Here is a 13,973-nt window from a genome sequence, read left to right as displayed (position 1 = left end):
ACAAAAGACTCACGTCCGATCTATGCATTTTAACAGTATGGTCATTACAGGCTGCAGATACAATCTTTGTATGTAGTTGTACCCGAGATTCTTCAATTACATGTGTAACTTGCAAGAAATCAGATAACAGTGTTTGCAGATATGAAAGAGTGTACAAAGCTGAGGGTTGTCTTGATAAGTATTTTTATATGTGAGACTAAACAGCCCACTGCAATCCTGACTGAAAGCCACCACAGAATTGAGGCAATGCAATGGCTAGCATGCTCCTGAACAAAAAAAGTGGCTAACAGCACAAGACTGCCTATTCTAAGGCAAATCACTAGTGAAACGGAATTGCTAAAGATTATCAAGTGTAGAAAGAAGGAAGGAAGGAAGGAGGGAAGCAAGGAAGGAAGGAAGGAAGGAAGGAAGGAGGAAAGAAAGCTAGCTCTACGTAGCAAAAAATATGTTCAGATACAGTAACTCTGATATACAAAACTTACACAGTGAAGTGCTCTAGTGAAGTGTTCCCAAGCCCCAAATCAAGATACTAACAACCAAAGTTTTAATCACATTATTAACATATACTAGATATACAGTGATATTATACTTGTTTGTCAAATCAAGAAGCGTGTCTGAGATAAAGATAACTAGAAATGTATATTTTGAAAAAAAATAGTATACTACACAAAAACACAACAGGGGCCACATCAGGCCACGGCTTGTAGATCCCCAACATAGCAGAACGAAGTACTAATATTAGTAGTAGTAAACAGGAATGTGAGTGCTACTTTTTTATGAGACAATACAGTGCACAGTTACATTTGCATCTTCTGTAAAAACATGTATACAAGGAGGCACATTGTTACTTATCTAAGCCTAGAGCATGCGCAAGAAAAGGGCATGTATATTCCTCCCTTCATTGCTACAAACCTCTTACAAACAGCTCCACAAGAAATACTCTTCCCTCACAATGCTTCCCCTTCAGTGACTTTCCTGACTAGCTCCTTTTTACATTATTTCACCACATTCCTCACAGGTCCTCGTAATAAGCAGCCCCCAACACAGAAATCATGTAATGCACTGAACTGGTAACAGCAGACACAATTCTTACTGTAGTCAAATATACAAACTTAAGATAGGTACAAACTACAAGTATAAAAGTGAGAATTGTAAATGAACTACTTAGTCCCACTAATAATGTCTGAAACCTGAACTGGAAAAAGCTATATTTTCCAAAAGAAAAAAAGTGTCTGAAAGATTAATTCACAATAAAGAAATCCATACACTTCAATATCAATAAGCAGTGAACTCTACATGATACCAAAATATGAGAACACAATGGGTCAAATCCAACATACCATACATGTCAATCTGCATTTCAAAAAAAGGGGAGCATTATTTTTTATATACATAAAAATGATCAGTCGATTATCATTTTGCCTGGAAGGCACACCACACCTTTATGCATGTCTGAGGGTCAACTACTCAGATAGGCTGTCGACCTGAATCTAGTCACATGCATGACACGCTGATAATAGATACTCCTATATTTATTTCAGAAGCAGAATGGCAATAAAATAATTTTATTCGGATGTTCAACATAGCTGTCACACCATAGTAGCAAAATTAGGGAAGTCTTGGCAGATCAAGACAATTACTTGATCAGGTGCTTGAACAAAGTAGCGGTACCATCAGTTCTACTGATGTTGCCACCTTCCAGTAGAATAAATTTATGGAGTGCTAATCTATGTTCAGTTGATTTCTGGATAAGAAATCGTCTCTTTCCTTTTGGTGGCGCACCAGATGAGCCAAATCTTTAAAAACTCCAACCTATAACTCAGTGTTTCTCAGACAGTTGGCTAGTGTCAAAAATTCATTGAATGTTGAGTAAAGACTGGGAAAAGCTGGAATTGGAAGGAAGGTCTCCCTCCTCTGAGGGGAAAGGGTAAGGGGAGGTGTTAAAGGTGAGATTATAGGTTAATATTTTTATAAGCTAGAAATAGAAAGTAAGAGAATGAGAGGGAAACTGTTGTAGGAGGAAGAAATTAATGCAATAGTATTAAGGAGGAAGGGCTGAAAGAAACAGCAGTCGGCTGGGTATGTGTGAATAAGGTACAAGTTGTGTGTGAAAAGAAAATGGGAGAAGATCAGTAACTGTGGTAAGATGAGACAGTAAAAATACTTTAGAGGCATGTGGGAGAGTGAAGGGGGAAATATAAAAGAAAAAACCTTCTCCACTTAAAGAGCCTCTGAAGAAGCAAACTCTGCCAAAAATAGGGAGGCTGAGTCACAATACCTACAGAGCAAATGTCTGTACTTAACCTGAGGAAAACTGAGCTATGGAACTCCTTGCTACAAGGAAAATGCTGTGACAAAGATGTCAGCAATTTCCAAAGATGGATTCGATATAAGTAGAAAATGATGTCAGCAACTGTCAGCTGATTATGCCAAACTGTTTTCATCTGTCACCGTTTTGTGACTGGCTCTGCCACTGCACCATTTTGTGACTTGTGGGCCTCAAGAAATTTAAATGAGCCTTGTGGGCAGAAAGTTTGAGAACCCCTACTGTAACTTTTTTTTTGCCCACAATTTATTGTTTAGCTTTCCCCACACCTTTTTCTTTTAAATTCTCCTACATAATTCTTCCAGCTTTCAATCCTACTCCACGCATATCTTTCAGTATTGAAGTCCATCATTACCAGTGTGGAGAGTGCTGCTGCAACCCGGCCCTGACTGCAGGCCTATCATGGGTATCTGGATGACCACTGTGAGAACAGAATGCTGGACCAGAGAGGCCTATGGCTGCTTCCCCATCACTCTTAATTATCTTTTTATCAGAAGACAGCATATGACTTCTCTTACACAACCTCTATAGTATTCAGAATAATGAAGCAATTTAACTGGACATCTCCGACAAAAAGAAGCACCAAAATAAGATGGTATTCATTGAGCTTTTTGACATAAAGGCTGCTTTCCTAAACAAGTTGACAAAAGTAAGTCTCATTGAATTCTGTAAGACTTACTCTGAGGTAAATGAGGCTGGGATTACAGCCTAAGTTATCTAGTTCCTCTTAAGTTCTAGTTCCTCTTTGATCTTTTAGAGATCAAAGGCAACTCAGATTTGAAGCCCAGTATTGCTCCCCTCATATATAGGCTTTAGCTGAAAATAAAAGATTCTTACTTTTTCTCCCCCTCTTCCGTTTCAAGACTGGTATTCTGATTTTCCAAGTCCTTACTCTTCTCATCCTCTTTATGTTCCACATTGGCTTCATCTGTTTTCAGTATTCTTAATTCCTTTTCCTGGTCAGTGTGTGATTCCTGAAAACCTTTTTTGCTTCCCTAGGAGAAATAAAAACATTGATATAGCTCACAATTGAACAAAAACTGTTAGTTTTCAATTAGGAAGAATCTGCACCAGCCATTTTCTCTGTTGGTATCTATACTGGATTTGAATTGATTTTATGTATGTGCTGATGTTGTTTTAAACTCTCTGTCTGTCTCTCTGTGTAAACTTTTTAAAAATTGTTTTTATTTATGCAATTGTTTAACTGTTTTTATATATGTTGCTGTTTTATATATGCTTTATTATATTGTAAATCACTTTCATGAAATAATAACACATCTCTAAGGAAGTACTGCTGCAATTCACATTGGATCATGAATGTTGTCCCTTGATCCATGTCCAGGCTGCTGAAACAGAACCATTGGTTTTACCTGTGAAGGGTATTTTTTAGTGAAAGGATGTTCTAAAGTAGCTCTCTCAAGCACTTGCAAGCACCACTGCAGCTAAATTAGAGATTTATCCTCTCAGCTGGCCCCCAAGCTGAGAGTGCAGGCCCCCATTCTGCACTCAACACACTTGTAAGAAAACATACCAACAACATGTAGCAACAACAACACACATTGAGCAGTTCCCTGCTCCAACACACAAGGCAATCCAGATACATATTCAATCAGATAAGAAAAAACCAAATAGTGAATGGTAGCGTAAGGCTAAAATAACATCTTTTCACTCAAATAAAAGTACTATTCATGTGTCCAAGTTACCCAAAATAAGGTGGGTCTTGGCTGCCTATATCCCTGGAAACACATGGTGAAGCGCGTGTCTCTCAAAAGTGCCCCTGCAGAGATGTAAGTATCAATATGGCAATCTCTTGTAAAGGAACGAGGGCTCACCCAGGCACAGAGCATTTAAAGATAACGCTGCAGTCTCATGTATGCACTAAGGTAAAAGATAAAGGACCCCGGACAGTTAAGTCCAGTCAAAGGCAACTATGGGGTTGAGACGCTCATCTTGCTATCAGGCTGAGGGAGCTGGCATTTGTCCACAGACAGCTTTCTGAGTATGTGGCCAGCATGACTAAATAGCTTCTGGTGCAACAGAACACTGTGACTGAAACCAGAGCACACGGAAACACCGTTTACCTTCCTGCCACAGAAGTACCTATTTATCTACTTGCACTAGCGTGCTTTTGAACTGCTAGGTTGGCAGGAGCTGGGACTGAGAAACGGGAGCTCACCCCATCGTGGGGATTCAAACCGCTGACTTCTGATTGGCAAGCCCAAGAGGCTCAATGGATTAGATCATAGCGCAACCTGTGTTATGTATGCACTATTGGTATGACCGCAATACTCCATGACTTAGGGCACCTCTTTCTTTTGATATGTTTGCATATCTGAAAAGTGAATAATATTTTTATTCACAGATAATGCCACCTCAAATCCCCAAAAAATCCTCTTCAGAGGAAGTTTTCAGAGGGTTCTAATGTGCACCCATTCTTTACACAGAGCTTCCTTATCACAATCAATCTGAAAAGAGTGGGAAACTGAACCAGACATCTTTGGGTGGCCCATCTTACGCATGAGTGCTTTAGCAGTATCAGTCCTCTCAGCCATGGTATCCATGCCAACAGAGACAGAACCAGGTTTTGTGCCCATGACAGTAAAGGTCAATGCCATCCAGGAGCACGATGTTTATGAGCTGATTTATACGCTGCCTTAAGGGCTTTAGCCTTCAACTGCTTTATCTTGCCCATAGCCCCAGAGTAGCTGTAGCTGATTACTGAGATCTAATGGGTGATCGGCAAAAATATTAAATTTAAAAAAGCTACAGAGCTGCTGGAGGAGAACTGTGAAAAAATGTCGGAGTTCCGGAGAAGAGGAAATATCCCCTCCATTGACCAAAAACAAAATTCGGACACTGGGGGTGGAGGGTAGTTCACTTTAAACCAGGGACAAGCAACAGGGGTGGTGGTGAAGGGAAAATACAGAGCAGAAAGAGTGGAAAGTGGTAAGGCACATAAGAAACCCAAAAACTCACACACAATCAAGTACTGTACATCAAGACAAAAATTCACGGGTCTCCCTAAGAGAGAAACAGCATCAACGCAACCTTCCCCCAAATAAGCACAGAAGCACTAACAACAAATGATAAGCAACAATGTCATAAAGATAAGCTTCGAAAACTGTAGACAAAACACAACTCTGAGCAAAGCTGAATGGAGAATGTGAGATACAATCTCACAATGTGAAAGCAGTAAAAACTGCTGGGAGCTGAAGAGCAGAAACCTTTTAATTTAGCTGTGCTAGAGGGAGCTCTCATCCCACCTTACAACATCTCTGCTCAACGGAAAAAGGAACATAAATATTGTAGGAAACACTGTTCACCCGTAACTTTCCAGATATTTTTGACCAGGAGAACATCAGGAACATGGAGCTCTGATTTTCCACATGGTGCAAATTATAGCTACAAGGAATTTGTAAGGTCATGTGAATGTAAGGAACTTTCAAACTGTGTTATCAGTTTCGTAGCTTGAGACTTCCTAGCTTAACGGAGTTTAGCAAAAGGAGGCGCAGAGGGGCTGGGTGTGAGGACAAAAGTCTAGTTCGGATCTTGGGACACAATCTCCAAATGTGGTCTAGATATAGCAGACACAACAGTGTTTGATTTCTGCCTAAACAGAGTTTTTAGGGCCTTCTTTAGAACTCTGCAAGACACCCACAAAGGTATTTCTTCTGTCAAAGTGAATCTGGACTGCAACAGGTTCTTATCAGCTCTGAAAATGACATTAATACTTTGAGAAATGTAGCAAAACTAGCAAACAGTATATTAATGCTAGAATAAAACACTTTACTTTATAGGCACAATATCCACTCAAATGATATTTCAGCTTACTTTAACAGAACACAATGATATATTTTACAAAATCTACAAAAAATAATGGAACAGCTCTTACCAAGGAGGACGTATCATTTTCTTTTCTTTCACTCTCATTCTCAGCTTGTGTGTCTTGTTGTTTCCTCATTACTTCATCATCTCTTTCTTCAGATTCCACCTTTATTTCTTTTATATTTTGCTCAGTTTCTTCATGCTTCTTCATATCTTTTTCAAGGTCCTTACAGGGCTGGCTCACTATTTTCTCTGGTAATGCCATTTTAAATTCAACATTAGCTGATGTACAGTACTCTTCAAAGCCATAGAGGTATCTAAAAGATGATAACAACATAATGATTAGTTCACCATAGTTTGGTTTATGAGACAACTACACTTTTAAGGATGTAAATTAATTTGCTAAATAATGGTTTAAGATTGCTTTGTTTTTTAAAAGAAACCAACAACATGGCACCAGCTCAAAATTGTGTTGTTGTTTTAACTGCCCCCAAATGTCAACTTGTTTTTGAAAGAAATACCTGAAAAAAGTTATGTTGAGTCTGTTTAGTCTAGCAACATGGAAGCTCAGGAATAAAATTTAATAACTTTCCAAACAAATTTGAAAGAGGACTTACGGTTAGCTGCCAGAACAGCAGACTTGATTTGGGTAGTTACTACTACACATAGCATGATACAGCCAAAATAGATAAAGACACCTTAATTAGAACTGTATCCTCCTATTTGGGAGTAAGCCCTGTTGATGTGACTTATTTCTGAATGAATACACACGAGTACAGTATTAGGATTGCACTGTGAGAGTACTGGGTTCTTTGCTCTGTGGATGTTTCTGGAAATGCAGGAAGGATATGATTTTTGCAAATCCCGCCTTTCTCCTGAAGCCCCTTATACCACCTCCCATGCTGTTCCATAGATCGTCTAATCCTTAGAGCAAGGGTTGCAGACAGAAGGGGGAATCGGTGAAAACTACTTTCCCCATTGTATTGTTCATGGAAGGCTCCACTGAAACAAAGCTGTTCGTGACTGAAGAAACACAACTGAATATAGCCTATTATCTTTTTATTTATTTATTTAAATGATGACAGCTTTAAAACAGAATACCTATGCAATGTTTCTTTTGGCTGAGATGAAGCATTCAACATTGAGTATCAAAGCAAAGCACACAATTTTATATATACAGATCTACTTACTTTTTGTATGCACATTTAACATTATATCCAGCAGCGGAGTTCAAGACAGGGATCCCAAGATCCTGATACACTTGCTTCCAGACTGCTCCACTTTCAATCTATAAAGCAGAATGAAAGTTGTTATCCCAACAAAAAGCATTATGTCTATGTTTAAATGAACAATTCTGCACAGGTGTCTAAATAAGTAATTTATTCTGAACTTTAAGGGTCTAAAATAGCACACACAAAAATTAGACGCCCATATTTTAAGAGTATTCAAATTCACTTCCATCGCCTGTGCACAGATAATACATATGTATTTTGAAGTAAGTCTGTCTTCTATGGGGTTAACACTCAGATAATTGGGTATATGTAATGACTGGAGACTTCATACTAAACTACTATTACAAGCTGCTTTCTTTTTTAACCTAGAAAAGAGTCTTAGTGATAGAAAAATTAATGCATAAAAAGTCCTTAGTGTGATGTCCACCTCATCATCTACAAATCTCTTCTCCTAGTGGTTTTGAAGCTGCACTATTAACTTTTTTTCAAATTGCAAAATTATTTCTACTCTGATTAATAGTACTTACATTATCAAATCCTCCAAGCTTATGTACAAGTCTGAATAATTTGAAGAGATTCAAGTTTCTGTATCCAAGAACAGGTCGTTTATTAATAGGAGTCCCTGTGAAAGAAAGTATTTTGAAGTGTGGCTTTTTAGCTTGTAAAGAGCAACTCATATTGGTGTTAATGGACATAAATCAGTTCAGTGTTTCAATCTCAGACTATACCACATATATATACTGTCCAGCTCAATACTCAGAGGTAATTCCAATGAGGCTTACTCCAGGGAAATGTGCATACGACTGCAGCTGTGGCCTTATCTTCCTAGTTAACAATCATGTAACAGAACTCATATTACACAGTTTTTCCAAGTAATTGGAAAAGCCATTATCCAAATATGTGTGGGCTCCAAAAGTTCTAAATGGTACAAAGGGAACTTCTTTGCAAAGCTGAGATGAATTAATTTAATTCAGCTTTGTTGTCAAATCCATTCATTCTGCCCTATGATTACTAAAGGGCAGTTGGACAACTGGCATTATGATACAGTTAAAAATGAAAATATAATGAAATAATATTTGCCCTGCAATCATTCTTCTCTTCAGGCCTGTGCAACTTGTAACCTACAAAGTTGAACACACCACACCAGCAACATATGGCAGCCATGAAGGGCTTGATAAACTTCCAATTTTAGCTGCCTGCAAAGGATTGCACAAGGACGTGGCAGGCCACAAAACTTGGCTGGTGAGCTGTGTTTGGTTTTGGTGGGTTACGAGTTGTGCAGGCTTGTATATAATACAGACACGCACTGCATAAGTTATTAGTTACTCTGTTTCTTTACTTGCTGCATTTTCCTTCCATTTTAAAATTGATGTGCTGTTATTATATTTTTACTTTGCTATAACCTGTCCAGGGAACACTAACTGGATGTACATGTAACAGGATACATGTTTTAGAAAAATAACCAAATAACAGGTTTAATATATAAATGAAATATTTTGCTGTACTATACCAGCTAGAATTCATTTTTATTTCCAAAAAGATAGTGCTGATTTTTAAAAGGAACAACTTTCAACTGGCCTATCTGATGTAGTGGTTGAAATGGGGCGGGGGAGCCTTTTTGAACCTTATGGCTGCATTCCCTTCTGGGCAACTTTATGAGGGCAGGACTAGAAGCAAAACACTGATGTAAATTTTATCTTTGTACAGTAGGCTAGCTTCTAAACATACGCACAACACCCCTCGCTATCCTCCATCCAAGCAAGGGAGAATGATTATCAGAGTTCAAGGATACATTCCAGCCAGGGTAAAAGCACCATAGGAGGATCTGAAACAAGGCCAGTGTGGCCTGCCAGGGCGCCCAAAGGCTAGAAAGAGGCTTGAAGAGTCACATTTGACCAGAGGTTCCTCACCCCTGGGCTGGGACCTAGGAGACCAGGGTTTAAACCCAACGGAGCTTTGAAACTCACTTTATGAAAAGCAACAAGACAAGTTTTCAGGGGTGTACTACATTCTCGTACTGTACTACATCCCCTATAGCGTAAAAAAACAACAACTATATGTTAAATATAATGACATGCTTACCCCTGTCTTCCATGAATTTATAGAGTTGTTGTAAGAAGTTTTCTCTTTCCTCTGGAAAGGGTTCTATTTCTTCCTAATTTAAACAATATGGTAACAAAAGCACGTGTTAGATTGCCCTGTTAATTGCCACAGTTTTCTTTAAAAAGTATTGCAGGGAATTACATTTATATTTTAAAGGTTCAGGAACCATTACATAATGCTTCGGTACTTTGGCTTTGAAGGCAAATGTCATTTCTCTGTATCATACACTAATAACTGTTTTAAGTGGATTTTAATTGCAAAACGTTTAGTTTCACTATGGGGAGCCATCAAAATACAAATAAATGCATATTTATAGCATAATCTTCTGCATGTCTGCTCAGAAGAAAATTGAATGGGACTTGCTTCCAAATAAGTGTATATAGGACTGCAGTCTTAAAGCGCCATAATAGGAACATAAAGCAAATCTGAAATAACAAATTAATTGAAATTTGTTATCTGTTGTTTAATTACAGCAGTCAAACTGAAATTCCATTTTCCTCTCCAAGACAAAAAATATTTCATTGTGGAGATGGCAACTTTTGCAGAAAGATAAACTAACTCATTTCCACAGATGTTCCACATATATTTTAGCACCATTTTGAGGGAGGTGGGTTTTTCGGTTGCACTTTTTAAAGTTTCCTTCTTCTTTGTAAACCAACGAAACAACTCCAGGGAAAATTTAGAAAAGCAGATGTTGCTGATATTACAGTTAATCATGTATGTTAGAAGTGGGATTTAGCAAAACACGAAGTTAATATTAAGGAGTATTCTTAGCCATTCAATGCATGCCTATGCGGGGTTTGCAGATCATGGTGTGTGTGGCTGACTTTTCCCCTACTCGTATATGCTGCTAGTTCAATGTCTTATCCCTAAGGGTTATGGTATCAGCAGAACATTCTTTTTTTTTTTTACAAACCCAAATAAGAGATAATGTCCATTCTTTATTCCAGTCAAGCACGCTCATTGCCACAATTATTCTGCCTATTTCTTGAACTTAAATAAAATTGTAACATATAGGTCATATATTATCCCTGTTGGTAGTTTTTTCCCCACCTTGCAGACGTTCACGCTGATCACACACTAGTTTTCTTTGTTGCATAAAGAAAACTGGTTTCCTAGACTAATCAGGGTTCACAAATATGGACAATATACAAGGAAGAGGTATGGTAAGGACAATGTAATAAAAGGGTTGATATTGTCTGTGCCACTACTGTAATTCAACAATCAATATACTCCAAACAGGAAATATTCCATGCCTCAACCAAATTACAGTGCTGTACTCGCCTCTTCTTCGCTGCTGTTATCTTCCTTTTCTTTTTCATCTTCCTCCTCCTCTTCTGCTTCGCTACTGGAGCTTTCCTCTTTCAACTCAGTCTTCCAGTTACTGGGAACAGTTTTGTTTTTACGGAATTCTAAGGCTTGATCAAAAGCTGTAAATTGAATGAAACTTATTAGCACTGAATGTCTAGTTTGCTCCTGCATGTAAAAAAAATAAACAACAAAAAAAAGGCCAGTTTGGTAAAACACACAAAAAGAGAGAAATGGAGCTTGTTCAAGTTTTCTCCTTGGGAACGTACTGGTGCAGGCCATATGCCGTTTTCTTGTGGGGAAAAGATGGTAAGTGTGTGAAGTGATCCTACTTTTATTTAAACATGGGATTTCCCTCACCCTGAGAGATAAAAAGCCCACCTTTGTTCCAGAGGGGTTTGGCTAACATCTCACAGTAAGCACATTCACCGATCTTTGCTTTTGGCATTACAAAACTATCTGCTATAGCTAGATACTATTTTATCTCTTTCAATAAACCTTTAGCAGACTGGCTTGGAGCCGCAAGTCCATCAGCCATGGACAAACCCCTGGTATAAGTTCATAACTTTTGTGCATCAAAGTAGTGCCATGTGCTCATTTAATCACAGCTCACCTCTCACTACCTTCTATCCTAAAATGGTATAGTTTTATAAATATACAAAATTAAAAGTGCCCTCTGTCTTGATATAGTTTGCCCTGTTCAGAATGGAGTTGCACTTCTCCCTAAAGGATCAAGTCTGCAGCCTGGGTGTGGGTACTGATCTGGTCTTGCAAATGAATGCTCTGTGGGTCATATAACAAATTCTGGTGGGATCTGGCCACTGTTCTTATGATGTGTTTGAAGACACGTGGAACTTCAGTTAGATCTGAGTAGAAAGCATACCTGTTAATTGCCACAAATAGCAGGGAACATACCTTGCCACTAATTGAAAAAAGACCACTATCTGTCTATTTATTTCTGTACATAATTAAAGGTGCTGGCTTTGACTTATTAAGCCTTAAATGGCTTGGGATCAGGGTATATGAAAAACCACAAATTCCCATCAAAACATGTCTGAGTATTAGGATCAGACGCCCTGTTCACAATGTCCCATCTCTTTAAGTATGGTGGGTGGCAAAGAAGGACAGTACCATTTCAGTTGTGGCACTTCATTTAGGGAACTCACTCCCTGTCCATTAGCCTAGCAAATTGTGATAGCTTTCAGGGGTTTTTTTTTACAAGTGAGGTATCACTCAGCTGATTTATTCTGGCTATTTAAGATAGTATTCAACATGGTCTTGATGGTATTTAATGATGCTTGTCTTGTATGGTGTTGGTTTTTGTTCTTCCTACTTCAATTAGATTATTAGCACCCGCAGAAATTATAACTGAGAGGCACTGTGTACATATTTCAAATACATTAAAAGAATAAGTAATGAAAATTCAGCTGACCCCTATTTACCCCTTCTCTGATATTACAGTTTGGGGGTTGCTTTTTAAAAAAGAAAAAGAAAAAAAAGATCCCAGCTGGGCTCAGAAGGTGTCTCTGCAGGATTCATCTCCTGGCTATCCCTATAGCAAAAGCCAGAGACTGCCTGTATGGTTATAACGTGAAGGAGCTGTGTGGGAGAGATGTAATGGAGCCAGACAGGACCAGCATATCAGGTGGCTGCTGACTGGAGAACAGCTGCCAGTCTGAAATTTCATGCTTTTTGTCATCGTTCTTCAGCTGAACTGCAGGCTGGAATAGAGGACTGCTAATAGTTCACAGAGGTGGGCAACCTGTGGCACCCTAGATGGTGCTGGGCTACTACAACCATCATCCCTGTCCACTGACCATAATGGCTGGGGCTGCTGGGAGTTGGGAGTCCAGTAACATCTGAAGGGCTACAGATTCCCCACCCCTCCTGTACAGGAGCTTTGGGAAAGCACAGATGAAAAATACATTGAGTTTTTCTTTCTTTGTGTGAATGCCCAAGGGATGAATGTGTGTGGTGTAAATTAGCTGAAGAGGAACAGATTTGGGAGGTAACCTAATTAAAGGAAAATTTAACTGAGAAGTTTGGAGGTGAACTTACTTGGCTCACCTCAGGGGACACCAGCCTGGAGCCTGTGAGTGCCATGGTGCCCACAAGAGTCTTCATTTGTGCTCCCATGGAGGCCCCAGACTGAGCTTACTTTCTTTTTAAGCAAGTCTCCAGCCCTGGCTCTCCTACCTGGTCAAGTGTTTTTAGTCAATGTGTGAAGTGATTGATACCAGGCAGTAGGAATCCTGAGGTCCTAAAGAGCTGCTGCTTCCACTCCCCTTTAATACACTTTACCGGCCTGCCTCATTTTCTATGCAGAAATTCAACAGGTTAAGAACTCTCTATAATTTTATGTGAGGCCATGCTCCCCATGGCAGCCATTTTGTGCTTTGTTCACACCGCTAAGGCAGCCATCTTATGACAGAACCCTTTCAAAATTCAAAATGTGTTCCCTGGTCCAAAAAGGAAGGCAACTCCTGTTCTTCTTTATACTTAGGTTCTGGTTTCGGGTAAGTCACCATTCTCTCAGCTTCAGTCATTCACCTTCTTTAAAATGTTTTTTGCAGCAACAAATGTGAGATCACAGAAGTAGTCTGGTGTTTAAGACAGAGTTTCTGCCTGATATTTTCTTTGAAGCCCTGGGCAAATCACTGATCTCCATTTGGTCTAGCACTCTTGTTGCAAGCAATGGTCAGTCAAATCCCAGTGCGAAGCTTATAAACAGGTCGTGAAAGGAACAAATTCCCCTGCTGTTTGTCCCCAACACCCAGTATTCACTGAGTGTACTCAGTGAGTATACAATTCAGAGGTATACTACCTGAGAACATGAAGGTTCCATTTAGCTATCATGGCAAATAAGAGGAGCTTTCTAGGGTAGGGAACAGGAAAGAGCAACTTTGAGTGGGCTGAACTGCAGGAAAATATGGTAGGAATTGTTTAGCAGTTGGTGGGATGTAGCAACCTCATGTTTTGTAGCACAGCTGTCCCTCATAGTGTGTGCCAGATTTCTAGCCAAATTCAGCTGAAAAATGCTATCTTTTCTTAATTCTATATTGTCTTTACCTTGCTTTACTGCAGCATCAGGCTTTGGTGAAGAATCACTAATCTCTCGAACATCTTTCCTTGGTACGGAAGAGCTAATAAATAAATAAATAAATAAATAATACAGTATT

At 39.0% G+C, this 13,973-nt stretch overlaps 1 protein-coding gene across 5 annotated transcripts in view; it reads right to left on the bottom strand.

The window, feature by feature from the left end:
- ARID4B (AT-rich interaction domain 4B) overlaps positions 1–13,973 on the bottom strand; it is an 82,620-nt gene that overhangs the window by 21,481 nt on the left and 47,166 nt on the right. For all 5 annotated transcript variants that reach the window (XM_081906805.1, XM_081906804.1, XM_081906807.1 and 2 more), the window contains exons 10-16: positions 13,864–13,937; positions 10,767–10,916; positions 9,466–9,534; positions 7,911–8,005; positions 7,342–7,439; positions 6,219–6,468; positions 3,164–3,321 (exon numbers count right to left, since the gene is read on the bottom strand). In XM_081906805.1, coding sequence (XP_081762931.1) covers positions 3,164–3,321; positions 6,219–6,468; positions 7,342–7,439; positions 7,911–8,005; positions 9,466–9,534; positions 10,767–10,916; positions 13,864–13,937 — 894 coding nt within the window. The remainder of the gene's footprint in view (positions 1–3,163; positions 3,322–6,218; positions 6,469–7,341; positions 7,440–7,910; positions 8,006–9,465; positions 9,535–10,766; positions 10,917–13,863; positions 13,938–13,973) is intronic.

Source organism: Podarcis melisellensis (genome assembly GCF_964234715.1).
Source record: "Podarcis melisellensis genome assembly, chromosome: 3".
Taxonomy (NCBI): Eukaryota; Metazoa; Chordata; class Lepidosauria; order Squamata; family Lacertidae; genus Podarcis; species Podarcis melisellensis.
Note: the sequence above shows the minus strand (reverse complement) of the source record. Positions and strands in the feature narration are given on the sequence as shown.